At 31.4% G+C, this 26,717-nt stretch overlaps 2 protein-coding genes across 2 annotated transcripts; both read left to right on the top strand.

Moving 5' to 3' along the window:
- The first annotated feature begins 6,902 nt into the window (after positions 1-6,902).
- LOC133185287 (uncharacterized) lies at positions 6,903-15,439 on the top strand. Its single transcript, XM_061320404.1, has 5 exons — positions 6,903-6,999; positions 10,604-10,701; positions 10,985-11,125; positions 11,831-11,971; positions 14,226-15,439. Exons 2-5 carry the CDS (start codon positions 10,605-10,607, stop codon positions 14,384-14,386), a joined length of 540 nt encoding a protein of 179 aa, XP_061176388.1. The 5' UTR covers positions 6,903-6,999; position 10,604; the 3' UTR covers positions 14,387-15,439.
- Positions 15,440-22,015: 6,576 nt separating this feature from the next.
- LOC133185291 (uncharacterized) lies at positions 22,016-26,626 on the top strand. Its single transcript, XM_061320409.1, has 4 exons — positions 22,016-22,165; positions 22,363-22,506; positions 23,760-23,912; positions 24,794-26,626. Exons 1-4 carry the CDS (start codon positions 22,084-22,086, stop codon positions 24,919-24,921), a joined length of 507 nt encoding a protein of 168 aa, XP_061176393.1. The 5' UTR covers positions 22,016-22,083; the 3' UTR covers positions 24,922-26,626.
- Positions 26,627-26,717: the final 91 nt, after the last annotated feature.

Genomic DNA, 26,717 nt, shown 5'->3' with positions numbered 1-26,717 from the left:
CAATTATATATTTTCAAGAAGTAGTGTAAATCAAATTTGGATTCTAAAAAACTTAAAAGGACTTTTGGAAAAATTAAAATTCAAAAACTTTTTAAACATCAAAAGCATTTAACGACTCTTCTTTGCTTTATACAGCTATTCCTTACAATAAATTAAAGAGCAGACCTTTTGACGTTATAGACAACTGCTCCCTCAATAAAAATTGAACAAGGGTGAGATTTTTTTTTTTAAAAAAAATGACCAAACGCATATTTATCAACCTGCATTAAAAATACAGGCAATGGGAATAATTTTCTATACTTCAGCAAATTCTTTAGATAGTGTCTAAATACCCTCTAAATGTCTCATTGATATCTTCACAAAAAAAGTTATGTCCAAAAATGATGCTAAAATGTCATGAGTGGATACCTTTTGTGACATTATGAAAATTTAATATTTTTTGAAGATCTGTGAAATAATAAATAATGGTTTATGTTGGAAATAAAGACTTTCCTGATAATACTCATAGTATTGAGCTTTAAATATAGACTATAACAACTTTTATTTGACCAAGTTGTGGTCATTGCTGATGTTGAAAAAAAAATGTTACACCATGTCAGAAGTGCAACAGAAAAATGTAGTGTTGCCAAAAAACATTGATTTTAAAAATCTGAAAGACAATTAAGTCAGAAAAGAATTTTCAAAGTGTAAAACAATAACTAATACACAATTTAAAACTTAAAAATGTTCTATACATCACAAGCAGCATTAATGAGAGTCAAGTATCTGTACATACCCAATAATGTCAGGAGTGAAACATTTGATGTTTTGCTTCCCAGCATGAAAAACTTTTATCAGTATATGATTCTCTGGTTTTTATTTTGGAAAATAAAGAGACAAAGAACATTTTTACCAAATAGATTTATCAATTACAGGGTCTGTCTGTGTTTCAGATCTATATTTCTATGGTCAGGAGCGCGACCCATTTTTTTAAGATTCAAGTTATATGATGAAAAGACTTCTATTCATACTAAGAAAAATATTCTTTGATTAATAATAATCTATTTGAATAATTTATTACTAAATTATGGACAGTTTTATTATTAAAATCCTTCTCTTTTTCAATTTTATCAGTTCAAATGTGTTTGTTTTTTCTTTCTTTGATTTTTATGACTGTAAAAAAAAAACACACACACAAGAAAAATTGTTACAAAATTCAAGTAATTCCACCTCAACTTCATTGAAACAACAGAACAAGTTCTGATGTAATTTTCACATCACAATTCTACTTTAGAGACTTCCATGCTCTTAGACAGGAGTGCAACACATGTGTTAGAATGATGTTGATAAAAAAAATAGATATAAAGAAAAAAATTGATCAGTAGAATGTTATACTGGGTGACCTCAGTTGCTTACAGTATTTGTCCTGTGAGGGAAAATATACTATGAAATATATTTTATCTTCTAAATATACATTTTAGCTTTTTTTTTTTTTTTTTTTTTTTTTTTTTTTTTTTTTTTTTTTTTTTACATAAACAGAAAATAATTCAACATATAAAGCCAAGTTTAAATACTTTCATATGTTTTAATTATGAAGTATTGGACATATAAATATTGCAAAATTTCGTTACCACTTCATGTTACCAACACTTTATGAATGTTTGTGTTCCATGATTTTAATTTTAAATTTTACTGTAGTCAGGAGTGCAACAAAACTGCTTTATAATTATCATCTATCTTTACTAAAAATAAATTGGAAAAAAATGTCTTTTTTTAACATTTAATGATGGAAAATTAAATTATAAGTAATGAATTTAATAGCTACCCAAGTTATACTGGTATAACCTGGATTGAAACAGATTATGCTTTTTTTTAAAATATATATTCGTATATAACACATTGCAAATAATCATGTTTTGAAATCCTGAAAATATGACAAACTTGTCGTAAATGATAAAAAATATCAAAACGACGAAATGATTTACAAACTAAGAATGAGTTATTGTGTGTTATAATTTTTAAAACAATGTTAAATAAAATACATATCAGATGTTAGGATACAACACAATATTGTAAAGATAGGGCCAGTTCATAATCTAATAATTTTTGTAAGAAAACTTTTATATCAAAATTCTTTATCGAATCATTTATATCCCTGATACCATTTTGAAGCATAGATTTTTTTTAAAAAAAAACAAACTATAATTTCTTCTGATTATGTATTTTATAAAGATTTTTAGGATGTAGTGATATTTTTCTTTTTTCAAATGAAGTTTTACCAATAAAAATTCTGAAACTTTTTTGCATGTACAACATGATGATATAAGTGAAAAATATGTTATGGGTATAGTTGAATCTTAAAAAAATCAATTTGGTGGTCATTATTTTTTTAATTCAACCACTAGCAATTTTCATATCTTGTTATTGGATATCTACAAAATTACTTTGTTTAAAAGCATTCTGATTTTATAGTTGATATTAAAAAGATGCTGGAATTCTTCATTGACAATTTCTACGTAGTCTTTGGAGAGAAGGTCTTCCAGCAATCTGCTGAAATTTCGACAGGCACTAATTGTGCCTCTTTATTAGCCGACATGTTTTTATATTCCCATGAAGCAGAATTTATTCAAAAACTTCTACGTGAAAAGAAGAAAACTCTTTCTGCACACCTTCAACTCGCCTTCAACTCGATATTTAGATATACCTACAACGTTTATCAATTAACAATAGTTTCTTTCATTCATACGACTCGATATATCCTAATGAACTCAAAACTAAAGATACTATAGAGTCTGTTTCATGTTTTACTGACTATAGACAATAAAGACCAACTAATAACTAACGGGATGAGTTGGGCTTTTCCATCGTCAACTTCCTTTATTTATGTAGTAATATTCCTGCATATGTCTCTCAAGTGATTCGATACTAAAAGAACATGCTCTGAGCAGATTGATTTTTTTTTAACAATTCTTTATTCACTCAAAACCAGATCACTGGTACAAGAGGTACATATATACATATATACATGTACAAACAAAAATTAACCGAGGTAGGTACTGACAGATAAGTTGATATTACAGGGCTTTCAGGAACCTCGTTTAAAGTCAGCATTTCGTACATTCTATGGTCGTTATAATGAACTTGCTAGAGAATATAAACTATCATTGGGTTTATTTGACTGACATATTGCATACCGATTATTAATCCTTTGCTTTTATATTTTGATTTGACTACGGAATATTCCGTCTACCTGATCAATACATAGGGCTCACAGCGGGTGTGACCGATCGGGAGGGGATGCTCACTTTTCCTTTGTCATTTGAACATCCTCCAAAGTAATGAGAAATTATCTAGTGTCTGTCCACGAATACACTGAGAAAAAGAAGATAAATTAAAGCTGAAGGTCTCCTTATTTATAGCTAAGCGAAATAGACGGACGCGCTGACGGACATACGGATACCCCCATCACTATACATCCCCTCGCCCGATTGAAAAGCGGGTGGGGGTGCATGGATGGGGTTGGTTGGTTGGTTATAAAAATATTAAGATTTTAAGAGTCACACGCACGTGGCGAGTTTTTCCTGTATTACTGTACCAAAAAGTAATTGTAGATTTATACGCTTTTTAATAGTCTCAAGTCTAATCATTCTTTCTTAAAACCACCACGTGTATACCAAATTTATCAATATAATTTTGTCTTCATTGTTCATGAAAATCAATTATTGATTGCGTTATTTACGATCTGCAACGAACAAAACCATGTATCCCCACCAAACCTGCAATTCTGTACTTAGAGGGAAAATCTTGACATGCAGTCAGTATATATAGGATGTCTTTTTATCACAAGCACTTGTTTCTGTAATAGAAAAAATTAACCATATATATAATATAACATGAGTTAAAAAAATTATTACAGAAACAAGTGCTTTCTACTCCTCAAGAGACATTAAATTAAGTTGTGTTGGCCAATTTGATACACATCTGTGAAATTTCCCACTTTAAACTAGTTTTTACTCGTGATGCACTTTGTACTGGGGAACCACAAGTAACCAGAGTAACTTTCCGTGTGATGTTGTTTTGCTCTCTGCTTTTTTAAGGTCATGAGAATTTTCTCTGGAAGATTTCCTTCATTAGTTTATAAAGCCCCATGCACATGCGCCAATTTACTTACATATGCATATGATGTGTAAATATATTTTGTGTATGTTTGGGGAGGGGGTGCTTTACATGAATTAACTGGTTAAAACCGATCTAAAACCCTGTGCAAATCAAGCAGTAAGTTGGCAACTTTCAAGTGTATTCTGTATAAACTTGATAGTTTGTTTCCCTTAACTTATTGCTCATCGACTCCATGGTCTTCCAATCTAATTAAAAGGACATTTTTTCCCCATCTGCAGATGACATTGTTATTATCTCTCTCTCTCTATCTCTCTCTCTCTCTCTCTCTCTCTCTCTCTCTCTCTCTCTCTCTCTTATTCAAATGCTACTTAAAATAATAATTGGACAAAGGGTCACTGCTTTTTCGGACATAGGAAATGATGCAATTTTTAAGGAAATTATCATCTAATGAGCAGAAATTATGCTGGCGTATATAACATTTGTACAAACTTCAAAAAGATATTTGTTAGCTGCTAAATCTATTTTTTAAAACAGAAAGTAGAGTATATTACGAAGGCAATATTTTTTTTTTCAGCTTGAAATGCGGACATTAAATTGGTGTGGACAGTTTATCCTAATAATAAAGTTGTGGTTTTTATTAATTCCTAAGTTAAATCTGAACATTTTCAATTTCGGGGTAAGAAGTATTTTTGGCTCATGTATAAATTTCAATCGGGTGTGGAATTCCAAGAATAAATTATGAGAAGGCGCTAAAAGTGAAAATACATTTATACAAAATCAGAAATAGTGCAATAGGTAAAAAATGCCGTAGTGGAACAAAACACCCAAATTATGTTTACATCAGTGTTCAAAAAGCGGGAAAATATATTTGTTTTCCTTATTTCGGTGTTGTTTTTTTTTTTCAGAACGTTCTTGCCAGCACTAGGATTTTGTTCGTTCTAATGGCACTGAGTAAGAATATTTACATGATACGTATTGTTGTTTTGTTTGGTTTGTTGTTGGTTTGTTGTTGTAATCATACCATACATACATATGTCCATGATGGTGAGTTCGGAATTTTTTTTCAATATCAATCGCAGATACGGCATGTAACGATGGTTAAAATTCTTAAAATTTCATCAAAATAAATTCAGCATTTTTATATTATAGTTTTTATAATAAGTCACATTTATTACATCAAATGATATAATATATATGTATGACGGTACAATATCGTTTTCGTTATACCCTTTGTAAGAGAAGGTTTTAGACATTCGTAACACAAGGCATGTGAAAATAATACATAGTCGTGACCTGGGCTTGACCAATGAAGATGTTTTTGTGAATATAATTGGAACATATTGTCGATCAATCTTGATGGATAGGTATCTTGTACAGGTAATGATGTCATCGCTAGTTAGTTTTGATTGTTTTAGGAAGGGAGACATTCCTCTCTTACTTCCACCATGATGCTGTGACCATTTTGTTTTTGTTTATATTAAAATGAGCAATTCATTGCAGTAATTTAGGGGCATCTCACAGAAACTGTGTATGAATTTGTTTATTTTGCATGAACAGATGAATTCCGAAATATTTGATAAAATGTCTATTAAAAATTATCAATGACGATGTTATTGAAGAAATAACCATATTCTTTATAATGATATTGTTGTATTACTGAGTGCTTTAGTACCATTGTGTTTAAAGGGAAATAACTCTTGTAAAATTAAACATTCACATGCAGTTTTTGTCATTGATTTGAAATGAATTGAAAAATTAGACACATATAGAAATGAATGAATATTTACATCTTTTTGTATAAATATTGGGTTTTTTTTTAATCTCTGAGATTTGATTTAACCTGTTTGTGGATATGGAAGTCAATTGATTACACATTTGGGAGAAATTTAATTTTTAAAAAAGTACATATACATGTACTAGGAGTTGTGGAATTTAGGATAGAATTAAAATAAATCTTACTCATTTTTTCTTACACCAGAACTTTCGCCAAAATACTTCAGGTCCTTAAATATGAATTGTCAGCATCCGTTTTAGGTTAGTTCACAACGATTAAACACTTAGACACCAATAGAGATTGTCTAAAGTAGATGAAATTCTTCAATCTATACAAAAGAAAATGCACTTGAATTTGATAACTACGCAGAAATTTCAATAAAGTAGGTCATGTAAATAAATAAATTTGTAATAGCATGGAAATTTAATAAGTCCGTATGAACTGGCTTCTTCATAAACTGAGGAAAACATTCAGCTTGGGGGAAAATGTAAAGAGCAAAAACTGTAATGATAATAAATTTATTTTTAAAAGAATTTTGCAATGAAATGTTAATTAATATTAAAGTAAATAATAATGACAGCTAGATTATGGCATTGTATTTGTCTCATTCTTCTGGTTTTAAATTCTTTGAATTATGTCCGATTATGAACTGAATTAGCCAAAAACAACTATTTGTGTGATTTCTTTGGTGTATAAAACAAGATTTTAATTCTTTATTGTTATCAATGTTTTAATAGAGCTAGTATACAGTTTATTTTAAACTTTTCTGTTTGTATCTACTTCTTGACCTCTTAGATTAAATATTAATCTTTGATACATATACTTAATGACGTCAGATTAATTTTCCATAACATAGAATTTGTTTTTGTTTTCAAGCAGTCAGGAATCATGCGACATGGTTATTTTTGCCTGTAGGGAAGGTCTTATGGCCAAGTCTGTAATCTGATTGGCTGCCTTTAATAGCATGACCTGCCAATATTATGGTGAGAGTATATAACACAGGAGAGCCATAAGATCATGTTATCAATGAGAAAATAGTGAGGAATAAAGTACCCACTCAAAACCAGAACAAACCGGCCGTTAACCGGCTTCAACCAGCCTTAACATCTGTCCTAAAAGAACCTAAGGCAAGTACTTGTTTTCTGTTAATTTACAAATAAGTGTTTGTATCGCAGTGATTTAAAGACTAGCTGCCATGTATTAAAAAATTTAAAATGAAAATTTTAGGGAAACCAGCATCTTCCTCAATAGAAAACTTTCTTAAATTGTTTATTTTTACTAATTAATGACCAAAAACTAGCAATTCCAAATTTGAGAGAGAGAAAGATAGAAAGAAGAGAGAGAAATTGAAGTTTCTTTTTTGATTGCTGCAAAGATTTATTCTCTCATATTCTATTACTTCAGTGGCATGGACAATTTTCATAGCTATACTCATGCAACCATAAAACAAGCAGGAAATCTTGGACATTAATAAGAAGTAGGTTCAGAGACCTGGCTTTAGTTTGCATTGATTCACAATAATCTGTTTATCGCGATCTTTAAAGAAATTCTAGTGTTCATAATTGTAAATTTGTGTGCCCTTCAGTCTCGGTAAAATTTACTGCACTCTCTTTGTTTCCTGTCTGCCTTAGGTTATGCAGGTAATCTCTGATACATAAATGGGAGAATTCTGATAATCTATGACTCACTTTTTATAATAATTTTTTTTATGTTCTTTTATTGCAAGTTGCTTTAATGCAGTAAGAAGAAGAGTATATCCAAGCAATCACCCAAATACCCAATTAATTATAAAGGAATTTTAACTGTTAATTATAATGACCTCAACATGCATTAAATATTACAGACTAGTTAAATTTGAGTTAATCCCATTATATAAACACTGAATACAGACCAGTTTAATTTGAGTTAATCTTATTACAAAAATACAACTCAAATGTATATATTCAGAAATTAAGGTTTGCTTTTGTACAATCTGATGAAACTATACACACATTTATAATTCCTATTTTTGCTGACCTCTGTGCATAAATTAAGGATTGGATCCTTTGTTGGAGCATGGCTGAGCATTCCCCGAGGAGATTTGGCCATAATATTTTTTGTCCAATTAGGCTAAATATGTTAGATCTGTCTGTAATGGCCAATACCAGTATCTATCAAACCAGAGAATGGTATATCCTGAATAATTCATCAGAACTGTCTACTCAAGGGACTACTGGTGGCAGAAAATGTTAAAAACACAGTCTCTTATTGCGAGCCGATCTAGATCCATATATCACAAATATTGACGCAAGATTTCTAGATAACAATGTTCATTGTCCATGCTCTCGCACATCAAACTGTGTTAGTCACAATATCACACTCTGTCAAATCCATTGTAGGGGGTAATTGACAAATTCCTTGAGATTTGAGAGGAAAAGATATGTTTAATATTCTTGTGTGTTAGACTTGATATATCTGAGGTACATATACCTCCTGTCCTTTCTGTGACCAGAAAGTCTGAAATCCATATAATTAAGGCAAAGTCTCCCTCATCTTTTAGAATGAGAAGATATCATATGACCTTAGTTTATTGACATTCTAATACATTTGTTTGTTTAACATTAGTGGCTGTAATGAAAGTCACAAGATAGTGACCATTATGTCAATAACCCTGTCATTATTTTTCATTAGGGTACAGATGGGAGTGTAATTAATTTACAGTCTGTCCATTGAAATACTAATGCTGAAGACCTGTGAATGCTTCAAGGCCTTTGTATCTCAGATAGTACTAGTATTATTTCTGAAGTTCTTAAGTCTAGTTAAATTCACATCATGCCTACAATTAAATAAACCCAGCAATGATTATGTCCCTTTCTTAAATTAAGTGAATATTGATTTTAAAAAAATAATTAAAAACAAAAGGAGCTCCAAAATATTTTAACAGAAAAAAGGGACAGTGGGTAAGAGAATTTAGAAATTGAAAATGAGAATATTCAAGTCATAGTAAAAATATTGACATTAACCTGTTTTCTAGGTTGGACTAGTGATAGTGTCAGTTATTTGAGCTAAGTATTAATAAAGTTCCATTTACTAAGTTAAATGAAGTGTGGGGGGTCCTTTATGCCATACTGACCCGGTCATGCACTGGAACCTAAGAGAGAGGGGAAGTGTATGGAGTATCATGGTACTGTGTTTATTCAAATCAAGTAACTCTTGTCCAGTATTTGTTGTGTTAGATAACAATAAATCTAGACAAGTCTGTCAAAATGTTCTTTATGTGAAGTATTGGTGTAATTAAGTTTGCCCCCTTGAGAAAAATAACCAGTACTGACTGGTTTTCTGTGTAGCATGGGGGTTGTATACAAACAGGTTAAGAAACTGCATGCAAAGGCACACCTTTAGGTAGTATTTGATAATCCATTTATTTCTAGCCCTCTGAGTCACTAGCAACCTGTCAGGTCTTGCATGTTACATAATTTGATCCAATTTATTTCCTGCACAAGAACTTTAATATTTGATCTTCTGAATGGATAGAGTCTTTGCTAAGTTTGATCCTTAAGCTCAAAAATCTCTCATTGCTTAAGTATTATGGCACTATATTTTTTCAAACTTTCATATCTGATTAAAATAAGATTTGCAGGATAACAATGTGTGAAGGAAACCTCCTGAATTAAGTTCCTGATAGTGCATTGTTGTAAAATAATTTATAGTTTGGGAAATCTGAACATAAAAATAAAGGAGGAAGATTTTTATGTATAAAATTCATTTCATAAAGTATCATATTCTGAAATAAAGCATAAAAATATGACAGTGTGGGTTGTATATATGGTGATAAAAGAAGCTCTTTGATATGGTTAAAAAATTTTTTTAATAAAAAGAAAATGATTGCTTTGATGAAACAGCTACACTGCCTTCTAATCTATAGGTTATAAAGATCTGACTGTTGATACAGGATTATATTTTTCACCCTTACTAGTGTCCTTGCCTCTGAAGGCATCCACCCCTGTTTTTCAATCTAAAAAGACCGTTCATGGTAGCTCAGTAGGTAGAGCGCTTGCTCCGTGATCGGGAGGTCATGAGTTCGAATCTTGGGTGCGACCGACCTTAGTTGGCACGATAAAGATCCCTCACTGCTCAATGGCCCTGAGTGCTGAGTAAAGGTCAAAATTTGAAGCCCTTCACCGGTATATGGTGACGTCTCTATGTATTGAGTGAAAATTCTTGAATGGGATGAAAAACAACATACAATCAATCTAAAAGAGAAGAAAAATTGTAAATTATTTTTTTTTATTAGGATTTATTTGTTGCATAATGGTCAAATAGTAATTGTATAGTGATATCCTGGTGAGAACCAGTTTTTAAACATGGAATTTTAATAAGATCCCCCCCCCCCCCCCTTCAAAAAAAAAAATACTTCCAGTGCTCCTTTTGACTTTGAGAAAAATATTCTCATATTTAAGAATTAATTTATCAGATATTTTATTCTGCTTGAAAGAAGGGTACACATTTGTATATATATTGTTGAGGAAAACATTTTCAAACAATATACTACATGTATTTATCACCCCGTTTCCAATGCATGTATTTTTTTTTTATGTTCTTTTAATATTGTGGTACATGTACCAGTATTAAATTAAACATGTCTGATGTTTTATTTCCTTGTGTTTAATTGGTGGTGATGCAATATTTATTACGTTTCCAGTTATTTTTTTCTGTTCCCTCCTTTTATGGTAATTCTCGTCTCTTTTACAGGATGAACACTAAGATCGTAGTATTGTTAGTGGTAGTGCTGCTGGCAGTTTCTTTAACAGAGGCCCGACGAAGGAAAAACAAGGGCAACAAAAATCAGGGTAACTATAGTAACATTAATTATTTCTTAATTTTACATTATCCAAATACATGTACATGTTATTCTCAAAGAATGACCCATTGTAACCATGTAAATATAGAATCTATGCATCATACAAATATATTAATTTTGTAATGGGGAGGGGGGGGGGGAACTTTTCTTTAAAAAAATTGATTCAAATTTTAGAACATGTAAAAAAAATGTATTTGAAAGAAATTGAGCATGAAAATGTATCTCATGTCTTGAAAACATTTTATTGTAAAAACATTTCATTATGTTTACAGACAGATGTAGGTACAAGAGAGACAAAAGTGCCGGGAGGCCCGAGTGTATTAAGGGCTACATGACCCTCACTTTGCAGTTGAAATCAGGACCAGCTGATTGTGCACCAACCCTCACAAAGACCAAGAGGTGCAGAAACAGAGGTCAGTGTACAAATACAAAAAATGGAGAAGGTTAAGGAAGCTTAATTTGTTAAACGGTCCTCAGTCACTCTAGAACAATTGAAAATGAATTTGATATACAGTTGAACTTTCGGTATCTCAAACACTGATATCTTGAATACCATGGATACTGTATGTGTACTTAAAAAAATGAGCTTCATATTTTAGCGGCTTTGGTGCAGACAATAATGCACTAATTCATGAATACTGCTAAGAAATCATTTATAAATACAATATAGTTGCACGGACATGAATAACGCTAATTCATGATTTCGCCAACAACTCCATACCAGTGATGGCGCCAAATTTTGAATACGCCAATTTATGTACACGTACAGTATGTCGAAGTGATTTGAAAGTCCCAACTACTCATTCTTTAAGTATTTTACCCTCAATATTTCGAATCCTCGGATATTTCAAAGTTTTTTCTTGGGCACATCGAGTTTGAGATAACAAAGTTTGACTGTACTTATTTAAGAGTATGTGTGATAGACATTAATACTCACTTATTATTCATATTTCATGGTAAAAGACTAGGATTTGAGAAACCCCCCTTTCCCCCTTAATTTAAATACATGTATTGTTCAATTTACATACATTCTGTATTCTAAATTTGCCAAAACATTCTTTTTTCAATATCTCGGAACACCAAAATTTAGTATAATAAGACAATTTTTTTTTTTTAAGACTGCAAATACGATGTGATCAGCTCAGTATGCAACCAAGAAACCAACAAAATGGTTAAAACTCTGCAGCTGAAGGAAGGAGGGGATGAAACAAAGTGTGAAAAAACCATCACAGTGGAGAAGAGGAGGTGTAAGAACAAAGGTAGGTGTCTCTGTGAGTGGGGGTGGGGGGGGGGGAATGTGAGAATCTGGGGTGGTGAGAGTCAGTTATTTTAACATATAATAAAAAAGTCTCAGTTATGCAAAGAAAAAGGAATTTCCCTCCATAATTAATGCTATTTGGTGTAATGATTTTGTACTTCATTCTGAGAGGTTCATGTAAATAGAGACGCATGTATTTATATCTTGCATTACCAAAATCAAACTTTAATTTTGTCTAGTTACATTTGATAAAAATTAAACATCATTTGCCATAATGATTAATTAAACTTTCTCCCGTCTGGTTCCCTACATATAACAGTCATTTACTAGTTTGTGACAGGTTATAATATAGTTATTGGTTTGATATATTTATATAAGCAATAGGAAATTCTCTAAGGATTATCTCTAATTAGGGAAAAGGGTCATGGCAATGTCATGTTTGGCAGAATACTGTAATTATATCCCATATTACGTGGAGTAAGTGATGTCTGACCTCTGAAGGCTTAAACAGTGAACCTGCTGAGATATTAATGGAAACAGGAATTTGTGTACCTATAGAGGCATGTTAGTGGGGAAGAATGTAATGAATATGAAATATTTAGGTCTATTCTGGCTTACAAACATCTATACACAGTATTAAAACCTCAAAAGGCTACAAAGATTCCTATTAGATGGACATTTAAACGACTTTCTTAATGTCAAAGTCTTCAAGGTACATGTACAGCTGCATATTGCTCTTAATAACCTTATAAGATGGGCAGACACTTAAAGTCTGATAAAAAATGGGAGGTTATTATGACTAGACGTTCCTTTTCTTAACAACCCAGGTAGGCATTAAATAAAACTGAATTTACAGGAAATAGGACAGAACGTATAAAGGTGCCTTTTTTTCGGTAAGAGCCTACATTGACAGTGTCTTATTGATCCTAGTCAAGAGAAACCCAGCTACTGCAAATTAAAGGGTGAGAATGTTTTATCGGAAAGAAGCGGTCTCCGAGATTTTTATGAATGTATAGTCTCACTTTAGTGGCTCATTTCTTTGAAATCATTGATCAATATCTGGAAGTGAAATATAACTTGGAAAAGCAATATTGAATTTTGAAAAATCTGCCTAAAGTGTAAACATTGTATCAGATTTATGGTCATTTTTTTTTTATTTCGACACTCTAATGTAGAAAAGCAATATTGAATTATGAAATATCTTCCTAAAATACAAACATTGTTTCAGATTTATAGCTTTTTTTTTTTTTCATTTCACACCCTAACCAAATTGATTTTATACCAAAGCTTTCCAGGATTAATAAACATGTTATGTAATTGATACAGTACAGATTTGGCTATATTGAACTGAATCAACACAAAAATTATTTTGTTCTGGGATCATCAGCTATTCACCATATCATGTATGCTATATGATAGTGATCAATCTGCAGACAGATTTTGTGTATTAATGTTATAATTTATTTCATGTTAGGATGAGACAATTAAAACAAACTCATACATCCTGGTTTAATTGTATAGTTCAAAAATAGATAATGAAGTCTGCTAACGTCCAGACAGAACATCAATGCCCTACATTTAAACTGGATAATAACTTAAATGCAAAGGATGTAGTTACATTTTGATAAATGCCACAAAAAGTTGTAAAAATGGTAAAAATTTGAACTGAATATTTTGTCTCAGAGATGTAAAGAGGGACGGCAGTGGAGGGCATGTTGTGTCTTGAGGCAGTTTGGTAGAAGTTTGAGAGATTACCATGCAGTTATGTAAAAGAGTGCCTTGGTGTATTTATGCAGAATACATCATTCTTTTTTGTTTGAATCCCCAGAGTGGAGCCTGTCTAGGAGCTCCAAATCAATGTAGAATCTACATTATCCATATTGCATGATCAACGTACAAGATCAATCGTAAGATAGGGTAAAAACACTTGATGCTTAATCGTACCAGCATCAAAGAGATTTAATGACTCAGGCACACACAGGAAAATTTTCACTTCAGTCTATTAATGTGTATAGTCAGGTTCTAATGCCTTGTGTTTTGGTCTTGTTTGGTTACTTGATATCAACAATAGGTTTTATTGTTAAGTAAAGCTGATTTTGCTGTTTTGTGATTTTGTTTGGTGATTTTTATCTTAAAAAAATTTTAAAACTATTTTTTGATTTTAAAAACTTTTTTTTTTAAACAATACTTTAAATCTATTTTTTAGCAAAGTCAATTATTAATTATTTAATAGTATTTCGAATATTTTATTCCAGCTGACAAAGCTGCAAGAAAGGCTGCACGAAAAGAAAAGAACAAATTAAAGAAGGCTGAGAGAAAAGCTGCCAGGAAAGCCGCCAAGGCTGAAAAGAAGGCCAGGAAACACAACAGAAGAGAAGGTACCACTACCGCAGTGATCCAGGAGCCAACAGCATAAGCACAAAACAAGCACATGTGCTTGTGTGCTATCCTGTATGCTTCATGCTCCCTGGTTCTTTAGAACAAACTCTATGACTCAACAGCACCAATGATTCACCTACTTAAATTTTGTTTTGTTTTTTTTTTCCTTCTCTCAGAATGCAAGATTGATTACAAAAGTAACCCGCTATTAAAATGATAAGAGTGCTTTTTTTAAATGCTTTTTAAATCTTTGAATTTTAACATGATGGCCTTTAGCTATAGCTAGTCAAGTTTATACCAGTCGACAAAGCATGAGGAATGAGTTAATTCATCATTTATCTTGAGAGAATTCATAGTTCATAAAGTGTTCACTGCATTTTTTGGCAAAATTTATTTTGTTGTTTTTTTTTTTTACATTAAATTTCCCAAACATACATAGTCCCATGTAAGCATGAATTATACATGTATTTCCATATAAGTATTTTACATTGTATATGCATGTATGTTAGACTTTTCTATGGTGTAAAGAGACAGAATTTTTTTTTTTTAAGAAAGGCTTATATTTCTTTTGTTTTGAATGTTGTTAATTGTTGATTTTTATTTTCAAAAAAAAAAATTCTATAAATGAAAATGTATATAAAGGTAAACACAGGCCAACCTATGAATTGTTGGTATGTGGTGCATAAATAAATTCTTAATCCTTTTAATTGTACCATTTAAAAAATCAGTTCAAGATTAATTCTCTCACAGGATAATGTACTGAAAGAAAAGTTGTCACAAGATTTTTGAAGAAGTACAACAGAGCTTGTACTTTAAACCAACAATTTTAGGTCTGCCAATAATTTCTTTGTTGGCTGGTGATTAGGGGCTCTGCTGTAATTATACTGTGATTTTCAGAAGTGTTCTGCTGTATTTAGTGTTATCTTGAAAAATTTTCTTTCTTTTATGTCATGTAGAAATTTTCCACTGTTTATGAAATTTCCTGAGCTGTGTAACAGTACAGCCCTTATACTTCTCATTGTGTGTATTGTTTTATATTATCTGTGCAGTTTCTCTTTTCATCAGTCAATAAAGTCTCAGTAAACTTGTACTTTGTGTTGTAGTTTATAGAGAATTTCAATTATAATGGGTTATAGCATTTAAGTACACTTTAGTAGCTCCTATGCACTAAATGCAGTAGATTCAATACACCTGGATTTAATGGGTATATGTAGAGCAATGCTGAAGAATGTTATATAATTATACATCAGTCAGGAAAATTGGCCCTAAGTCTGACTAAGATGTCTGATTGTTGAAGTCCATACAGTTTCTCTGATTTGACTTCCTTGAAATCATTTCGTTGTTAATATACTGAAACGCAAAAGATGCGCAACAATCGTTATAACTACAAATACCCATATTTTTTATCTTTTGATATGCACAATTTAGCACAGATTTTAACAATTAAAGATAAAACTTGATTTAAAAACATTAAATTTTATCTGTTCATCATAGAAAGAAATATCCGTTAACAGTCCCCACACCCTCACCATTCAATAAAAGCGTGCCACGCACAACAACTGCAGCTTAGATTCTTCAATGCACCAGTCTCTTGGTCTGAGCAGAAGAAATATTCTTCAGCCTTTTTTGAAGTGCTTGTTTTTTAGATGCTGAGGTCCAATTTCCTGGAACCTCGCCCAGTCTAGCAACCCTTAGACTCCCAGTCTACGGACTGTAACTTAAGCTAATGAAAGTATGACCATGATGAGGAGTGATATAGTGCATCTTTGCATCTGCAACTCTCATTCATCTCATTTTGAGAATTTCCAGCTAGAGCAATGGAAATGCGTGCTAACAGTCATTTTCAGGAAGTCTTGGCATCACTTGCAGAAAAGAAAAGAGAACTTTTTTTGGAATATTGCTGCAATACTTATGATGAACAGATGCAAGCTTTTGTAACTCCGAATTGTAGTCAAGTTTTTTGCTTAACATGCAATTTTTGATTTCCGTTAAGTCTGCATCAAACTCTGGTCCAGAAACGGGATGAAAATCATTCAACCATTAAAATACTGACTACGCAAAGGGAAGATGTCCTCACTTTTTAAGTACAAAATTATACCCTTGCGTTTCAGTATAATACATATTTTTAAGGACCACAAAAAACATTCAGGAGGGTTGTTTAGTCAGCATGTATGTCAGAGGATGCTAAGGTAGAGAAAAAAAAATATAAACATCAAAATAAAAAAGATTGTTTTAATAGTGAGGTCAATAATATTTAAATGAAATTTATGATCAAGACAAATTGAGCGTATTTGAGAACATGTTTTATATATATATATATATATATATATATATATGAATAAGCACTTATAATGTATAAATGAAAGACATGACAGTTTTACTATGTCATTCAAAAGAAACAAAGAAAATAGGAATTAACTTTTATGAACAGTCAGAGACTGTTAATGTGTTAATTAATTGTAAAGTTGGATAACATTTTAATGCTGTTTTGTGTAGTAAGTTCGATCGTGATTTAAAATCTGCCAAGAAAAGGTATACATGAACATGCACCAATTGATTAATTTTTTAAGCACTCCTATCAATGTTTAACCCAGATTGAAGTGAATATGCATTTTATGTGGCCATCAGAGGAGAATAAGCAAGATAATAATTATACCTAAAAAAAAATTCCCCAAGTCTAATGTTTTATTGAGGATATTTTGATATGAGCTGATAACAGAACAAAGGGCCAATGTAAAAGGGATTTTTAACTTGCTAAATGTTAAGTGAACATTCATGCCACATGTAAAATTATTCTTTATTCATATTGTTAAGAGTTAAAAGACATACTTTATGCCCTGCCATGAATATAGTGTTTGTCTTCTGTCTGTCCATTCATCACACTTTGCATTTAGCTCAGTTAAAAAGGAACTGTTCAAGAAATTTTAACCAAAATTCAAACATTAATACATACTGGTGAGAGCTATTCCACTGTGACATAATATTCTGACCTTGACCTTTCTTGTAACATTGACCTAAATACTATTCTGGGTTTAGTGCCTTTTCGAAAAAAAACTAGTCAAGGTATTAATTTTATCAAAACTCATACACAGATCATTATAGGAACTATTCAACTGTGTCATAATTTTCTGACCTTGACCTTCCTTATGACTATACTCCATTATATCCATCTTGCATTTAGCACAGATGGAAGAAACTGTTCATAATATTTCCATCAATCTCCATACAAAGATAAAATTGATGAGAGCTATTCAACTGTATAAATATTTTCTGACCTTGACTTTCCCCATGACCTTGACCTCACTATTAATTATTTTGCATTTAGCATTTTTTAAAGGAAACTCATCTTGATATTTTCACCACCAAACTTCATGTACTAGCCTTATACAAGTTTGTGCCACCTTAATTCAACTGTGTCATTGTTTTCTAATCTTGAACTTCCCAGGACCCTAACTTCACTTTTCAAGATTTATTAATCAAACATTATAAAAAGTTACATATTGGTTAGAGCAATTGAAGTCTGTCATAATTTTCTGACCTTGACCCTCCCTATGACTTTTACTCTCTCATGACCATGAACTTAACTTCAAATTTTTTTAATGAAACTTAATACAAAGATACATATTGGTGAGAGCAATTCAACTGTCATTATTTTCTTGCCTTGACTTTTTCAATGACCTTGACCTTCTTTAGTGTTCAAGATATTTTTGTCAAACTTTGTATACTGATGAAAATTAGTAAGAGCAGTTAAAATTGTGTCTAATTTTATTTTACCTTTGACCTTCCCTATGACCTTCGATTTCACTTTAATCCTCATTCTGCTCTTCTTATTCAATTCCATAAATTTTAAAGATCACTTCATTCATCTCTCAAATAAATCTTCTTTTTTTTTTTGTTGTTGTAAAATATTGGTTTAAAGAATGTAAACATGAATAAAATCATCATTCTACAATATACCATTATTATATAAAAAGTACATATTACTGAGCCATTACCATAGTTGTATAATGTATTTAGTTGCCAAAAATGGATTTATTAAAGTACTTTTATAAATTAAAATACAATTTAGATAATTAAGGATTTTCCCTGACAGAATGGAATTATGGTCATTGAAAAAGGAAAGACTTTCTACAGTTTTACTGATCCAATAATTTTTACTATATTGCAGAATATGATGTTAATAATTCCCTTATTAATAAATTGTACAAGTCTAATGGTGCAGTGTCTCCTAGCAACATTACATTAGACCCTGGCTGCTGACCAGCTCCATGTTTAGTTTGTATTTTGGGGGATTTAAGGATTGATTTTGTGGTTGTGATGGCATAAGTTTGCTCAATTTTCCAGAGGTATATTAGAGTCTGGGCCCATTACTTGATGGCAATATTGAGCTTTAAAGTGTCAATGGACCAATTCGCAAACCGGTTTTTGTCTGGAAAATTGTGATTGACACATCAAAAGGCTTCCAGCAATGAAACAATATTGATCTCGCAGATGCAATATTTTAGTCTGTAAAGAAAATTACATCTTTTGTGACATTGTGTAAATATTTTCTCAGATAATTGTTGGTATCAATTTAATATGGCTTGCTTTCTATAGTTCATACAAGGCTTTGGCATTGGTATTTCTGTTCAGAGTAAAAATAATGTGTTTGCATAAAATGTATCATTATCAAGATAAGGCCCTGAAATTCAATTCAACTGTATTATTAAAGAATTGCTGGGTCCTTCAGTTTGAGCATATTATGCAACAACAATATTAGTTTTAAAAAAAAAGAAAACTATTAATACATACAAGGTCCTTTTGACCAGAAGGAGACAGTGTCATTTGATCTTCTCTAAAAATATTTGGACAAAAGGGGGGGGGTGCATTTCTACTCCAACCTGACTTATGAGGGTGTCTCCAGATAGTGAAATCAATTGAATCAGGTCAAGGTCATTTGTGAGGAAAGGAGTTCAATTTGATCACTCTTAAAGGGGCTGGGACACAGATTTAAGCTCATATTTTCTAAAATTTTCTATATAATATCATGACTTATTTGTTGCTAATGAGCATTTCACATTGAAATATATTAAAATTGTGTTAAGAAACTTCTTTTATCTTGAAATTATTAAACTACAAATTTTGGGATGCATTTGATTAACACATATCCTTCCATTTTTCACAAAGTAAACTTTATCCAAAATACTTCAGAAAAGTAGAAATTTTTTTGTGTATTAATGAAATATAATTAAAACTATAATCCAGAAAGTTCAGAGTAGAAATGCGAGAAAGCAAAACCAACTCACCAGTATTGTCACTCCATGCTCAGTGATGTATGCAGACTAAACAAATTGAACACACCCAGTAAAACATTTAAACACTAACAATGACAGAGCTCTTGCCCTGTTTACAAACATGGGTGTTTGACATGATGTTATGAATAATATCGTCATTGAGTTCTTATAATATTCATGTAAGTTCAAATCATTGAACTGAAGTTGTTTTTGTTTTTTTTAATAAAATAGACATATAAAATTGTAAACAATGCAACTGTGTCCAGGCCCCTTTAAAGACTTAAAATGTTTGAAAGTTTGTACATGTGCTAATAACATTTACTCACAAAGGTTTGCTTGTGTATTTTGAATTGAAATTTTGAATCAGTTAAGCAGGTAAAGGTCACTTGATGAAACAGAATGCAATTTGTTGTATTTTCTGATTATATATTTTTAACTGGTACTTAGAATTGCATTGAACAACATCATTTGCTAACTTAATTATAACAATATATATATATATATATATATATATATATATATATATATATATATATATATATATATATATATATATATATATATATATATATATATATATATATATATATATATTGTTATAATTAAGTTAGCAAATGATGTTGTTCAATGCAATTCTAAGTACCAGTGAAAAATATATAATCTCTTTGGTTTTTCACCTGGATTAAATAAATATACATGAATTTGCATAGAATATTTTTTTTATATACAACATCTTTGAATTTATTTGCCTTGAATTTGAAAAAAAAAAAATTAAATTGCAGATCCGTGAAACAATTGTTTTTCTCTTACTTCTAATTTTTGATCAACACAGTTACACTGCATGCCTTCATGAGGCTGACTTTCAGGTCTCAAATTCTTCTATAATCATGACATTAAACAGAAAATTATTGTCAACATCAACCAAAATGACTCCATTGCAGAGCCTGCAGAATTGGGCTATAATTGAATGAGAGAACAAAGTTTGGATTTTCACATGTTCACAAAACTTGTTAATATATATCCTAATCATGTGACAGTAGAATTCCAGTCAGTCTGCTAATGTTAGAGTATATAGTATGTTCACATGAGAGCTGACATTACTTATAAGGGCATGCAATTAAGTAAATGCATTGGAAATAAAACATTTGTAATTCAAATTAAGCAAAAAAACATAGACTTCAGAGCCTAAGCTAGATTCTCTGCAAGTTTCCTATGCTATATCATATATAGCTGAAGAAATACAGTAAAACTTGGTTATAATACTAAATATGTTCAAAAAGCAATAAATACAAAACTTAATATCTTAGAGAACTAAAGTTTCTGATGAATTTTAAATATAAATAATTTCAACAACAACAAAAAATTCAGTTCAACAATTTAAAGTTTTAGGTCTTTAAAAATCTGCTACAAAAGTTGTAAATTTCATTATTTTCGTTTATAATAACCATAAATTTTTACAAGGAATTGTTAAGAATTTTTACAGGGATCCCAAAACGCTTTGCTATAATTATCCCCAAGGCCAGGACTTATCTGGGGTGAAGCCAAAACTCCTTTAATGATATGAATTTTTTGTTTCTTTTATTTCATGTACCAGGTAATAATACAAATTTCAAAAGTAGGGGTTAACTCACTTGACTAATGCACAGAAAATGGGGATTAAGTCTATTTACAGCAATACACTTTGATACAAATTTTGAAGCAGGGATTAGCTCACTTGACTAACTCACAGCAAAATAGGATCTAATTTCTAGGGAGTTATTCACATCTAATTTTATAATTAGTGTGCCTACACCATTAAATGTTTATAGGAAGAAATAGATTTGAGAACTGCAGTTTTGGATCAGCTAAGTTAAATCTTTAATGAAAAGGTTAAAGTTAGTTTGCAAGGTTGCAAAATCAAACTACACATAAATATAATTTTAAATTAAATGATATACATGAATATTTTCAGTGGCTGCATATGGAGATTTTAAGAATATCTTCATTTTCATGTACTCAAGACATTCAATTCCATTAAATGCTCGGTTACACATTTAAAGATCTAATTTATTATTACAGGTCACCACAGCTGTTGATACACAGATCTAATTTATTATTACAGGTCACCACACACGTTGATACACAGATCTAATTTATTATTACAGGTCACCACAGCTGTTGATACACAGATCTAATTTATTATTACAGGTCACCACAGCTGTTGATACACGGATCTATTTTATTATTACAGGTCACCACAGCTGTTGATACACGGATCTAATTTATTATTACAGGTCACCACACCTGTTGATACACAGATCTAATTTATTATTACAGGTCACCACACCTGTTGATACACAGATCTAATTTATTACAGGTCACCACACCTGTTGATACACAGATCTAATTTATTATTATAGGTCACCACAAATGTCAATACACAGATGGTCCATGGGAAGCTTGTGATGAAACCACAGACACAATGGCTAAAACACTGACCTTGACCTCTGGTGACCTTAATCACTGCCAACAAACAAAGATCATGCGTAAACCATGCCGAAAATGTTAGTAACCATGTAAGCAAAGTTGATAATGCTCACTGAGGTTTGGTTGATTTTTTTTTTAATGAGTTTTGTTATTGTTGCAGTATAAGACATAAATTTGCAAATTTTTGCTTTAAAATTGTACAGAATTTTAAATTTAAATACTATGAAGAATCTTACTTAAATATAGTAATTCTTTTAATTGTCATCTTTTGTAGCATGTCAATACAAGGCTGGTAAATGGGGGCGCTGTGATCCTAATACTGGTCTTGTAGAACGCCAGGATCGACTCAAACCCAACAGTGCAAAGTTCTGTGCTCAGTATAGAACTCTGACCAAGAACTGCAGAAGGATTAGAAAGAGTGAGTACCCCTGGTATCTTTTATGGGAGCATTTTCATTTCCTTTTTCTTAAATTTGATTTTTTTCCTGAAAACTATATTTAACTAGTATATTGTCATGCTTTCCTTCATTTTGTTTATATGGATGCTTTTAATTGCATGCATTGCCAAATAGTTCTCGTAAATGATATTTCAAAAAGTTGAACTCAGAAATTAAGTATTATACCATGACACATCGACAGTCTTGTCCTCGGAAATGATTCCCTCAATAAAACTGTCACTAATAGTTACAAACCTTATTTGTATTCAGGAGCCTCAATTAAACTTCTACTAAACACAGTCCCTTTGCTTTCCGCATTCCTTAATCTATTGCTTCTGGCATGGAAACTTACACCAGCTTTACTTAAAGAACATTTGTATTCTTGCCCCAGAACAAGTAATGCAAACTGAAGCAGGGGAAAATGAATATTTTGTAGCAATGGTCCCTGCAAGTAATTTTTCCCGAGGAAGAAGCAATCAGTGTTGAACAAAGGCTAACAATTCTTTTCAATATTCATTTGTCTTCAAGTATCAGAGCCCCACATGTCAAACTCAATCTCTGAACACTGTAGTCTATACACTAGCTATACTGCTTCTACATGTTCTATAAATGTACAGTTGATTTGTTCTACATTGATCATGTTTTACTTGTGAACTTAATTTTATTTATAACAGTGACTAAACTGGTAAATATATATACATGTATTTCCAGTAGAGTATACATTTTTAATTACCACGTGTTCTGCCATTTTGTAAAATGTTATCTGGGTGTTTAATAGTGCGTAGAAATTGTTTTTTTTAACCATAAGAAAAAAGGTTTATTGGTAGTTTATGTATAGTTTGGACTCAGGTGGATGCACATTCTGGTGTAAGTGCTGTGTGATTGGTGATTTGAGTGTTATGTACATGATGTCAGTATATGTCATGTCACCATTTGTCAGCATGACATATTTTCGGGAAGAGCGGGGATGTGTTCCAAGGTCATCTCTTTTCTTTACTATACAGATTTGGAAACTGAAAATCCCAGAGGGGAGGGGTGGTCCCTCACTCTAGATTTACATATGGATTAGTACAACATTTATTTCTATACCTGCAACTCTTTTCATGGTTTTCAAAGTATACTAATCAATAATTAAGAAATGCATCTTTAGGAATCATTAATGTCATGAATATAGTCATTTCTTCTCTACATACTGATTTAGTAATACATATTTAAAAACAAAACATATACAATAGGAAACTCCTGTAAGTACACAGTGAGTCCGTGGGGACCATGTGACCCAGTGACTAAGAAGAGGACGAAAGTCCTGACCCTAGTGAAGGGAAACGCCATAAAATGTAAATCAACAAAAGAGATTCACAGACTGTGTATACGACCAGATGGAAGAGGTAAGGTTTTTTTTTCTTTTGTGTGTATGTATATGTATGACGTATACATAACCTGCTATGCCCTGTGCCATTACATCTCACCTCAAGGTGACCCCTAAATATCAATTCTTTTAATTAGAAGTTGATATTTTCATTTTTGTGTCCATATTTGATCAGATGTCATCAGAAAGTCTAGTAAATAGACCTCAGATGTGTTTGAATGCTGTGAAAATAAAAGAAGAAAATGAGGTTTGATTGATGGAAAATGCTTCAGTTCGGAATCATCTTGTCGGAATAGAGAATATAGATTTATATTGTGGTCAGCTGGTTCTCTGTCAGTGTAGCAGCTGCTAAATCATTCTGTGAACTGATTGTGATTCATTTTTTCATTTTCACTAATCATATCATAGATCACTATATAGTATATACAATGTTCTAGCTAGTATATGACTTTGTCTTACTTGGCTATTTTATTGCCCGACCATGAAGAGCAGGCACATATAGTGTTTCTGTCATCTTCCATCCTTCTATCACACTGTTTTTAGCTCAGTTTCAAAGAAACTATTCTATATATTTTTTTATCAAACTTCATATGCTGATACATATTGATGAGCCTTATCATTTTTTTACCTTGACCTTCCCTTTGACCTTGACCTCACTTTTCAAAAATTTGTGTTTAGCTCAGTTAAAGAAACTGTTCAAAATATTTTTAATCAAACCTTATGTGCTCATACATATTGAGGAGAGCTATTCAATTTCATGAACATTTTGACATTGACCTTTCCAGTGACCTTGACCTTACTTTTCAAAATTTGCATTAAGCTCAGTTTTAAGAAACTAATAACGATGTTTTTTACCTGATTTTTTTTTTACTAAAAAGGATTCATGCTTCTCTCTTTTAGATCGTTGCTTCTTTGGCCAATGGAAGGACTGGGAGGGATGTCTGAATGGAGTCCAGAAGAAACAGCGGGAGGTTCTACAAGGAGGAGATGAATGTCAGATCCGGGCCGTCAGAACTAGAGCTTGTTAGTCATGGAAATTCTGTGTAGAACAAGAGAAACTTGTGCACTCTGAACACTGAAGCCAATTATTGGTCAGGAGTTGATGGGTTCTTTTGTGTTAAACTTGTTAAGTAATCATGGTAGTTTTATTCATTCATATTGAATGAGACTCAGTTTTACAATGTTTATATGTGTAATTGATGGGGTTTTTTTTCTCAAACATTCATATGAAATTTTGGGTGTAGACAAGGATATTTATTATCAAAAGTTGATATTTTACATATTTTAAATTATATAACACATATTTTGAACACATCCCATTTGAACAGCTAGTCTGGGCGGCTTAGAAATGGCAAAGATATGGATTCCTGTCATCCAGAAACCTGTGACTATAGCAATCTTTTTCCTATGGAAAATATGTATAGAAAGCCAGGCCAAAAAGAGGTCAAGGCATGGAATATTTGCTGAAATATTGAATTACATCACATGGTTCTAAAACTCGGAAACCCTGTGCCAGAAATCTGTGTCACTTTCCATATATGGAGACACAGATTTTTGGAAACCAATGTCAAAAAGCTGTATGACTTACCATATAAGGAGTCATATGGGATCAGTGCATTCAGCTTTATATAGGTCAGGAATGGGATCAGTACATTCAGCTTTATCTATGTCAGGAATGGGATCAGCACATTCAGCTTTATCTAGGTCAGGAACTCTATAGAATCTCCTGATGTTACTGTAGATGTTAAACTAAGAATTACATGATTAATATACACAATTGTTATTTTACCCATTAATTAAATTTGTTCAATTTGAGAAAGAATTGAATTAAATCATATAACTTTCTTTATCACAGTGGCACATAAAATAAAATGGGACTGTTAAGTTTAAGTAAAACTTATGTCCATGTTCTGGATATGCAGAGCACTGACAGATTTTCAAAAACACAGGTTCCATCCCTTAGCCATGTCTATTCAGCCTCAAAATGTTTTAGGGTTAGTTGATACATGTAACTGTATTGTTTCATATGTGTTTTTAATTTTTTTTTTTTTTTTTATAAATCTTAAGTTTGATAAACTTGTATATGAAATTATTCAATTTAATTTTATCATGATGCAAGATTTTTTTAAATTTTTAAACACAGGATAAATATATAAGCATATTTTTAAATGAAAAATAATGTACATTATCAATGGAGGACAAGTATGTGCAATGCAAACCAAACATAAGTATCATTAAATTTAACATGATAATCAGTAAAGAAATTCAATCAGTATGGTGCTAAAGGTTTTATAATGACCTCACTTTTTTTAATTTCTTATTTCATTCTTCTTTTTTGTGGGAGGGAGTGTGGGGTATTCAATTATTAGAACAAATTTGTATCATTGAGGATGCTTATTATCAAGTCTGGTTAGATGGTCTTTTCGGTCCCCGAAAAGATAGATGAAAATGTCAAAAGTTTAAAGACAATAGACCACAGAGAGATGACAAACAAAATTTTGATCACTTGGACATGAGCTAAAATATAACTCCTTTATAAACAAGCAAATTACTTAGGCATTGCACTTTAACTTATTTAATTGAATCTGAGAGATACATGTCATTGAGCTTTTTATCATGATATTCCATCAGATATATCATTCCTCTTCAAACTGAAGATTTATCAATTTAATCCATTTTGTTATATCAGATCTTGAATTTACGTGTTCACATGATTTGTACTTCTACTTCTAATAAAATACAAACTTAATTTGAATAATTATGTTGTTGTTGTAAATACATGTATAATGAAAAATTAAGTTGGTCTGTAGTAGAAAAATCTAAT

The sequence above is a fragment of the Saccostrea echinata genome, unplaced genomic scaffold (assembly GCF_033153115.1).
Source record: "Saccostrea echinata isolate AGI-Se365-2 ecotype Australia unplaced genomic scaffold, CSIRO_AGI_Sech_v1 ptg000012l, whole genome shotgun sequence".
NCBI classification, from domain to species: domain Eukaryota; kingdom Metazoa; phylum Mollusca; class Bivalvia; order Ostreida; family Ostreidae; genus Saccostrea; species Saccostrea echinata.
Note: the sequence above shows the minus strand (reverse complement) of the source record. Positions and strands in the feature narration are given on the sequence as shown.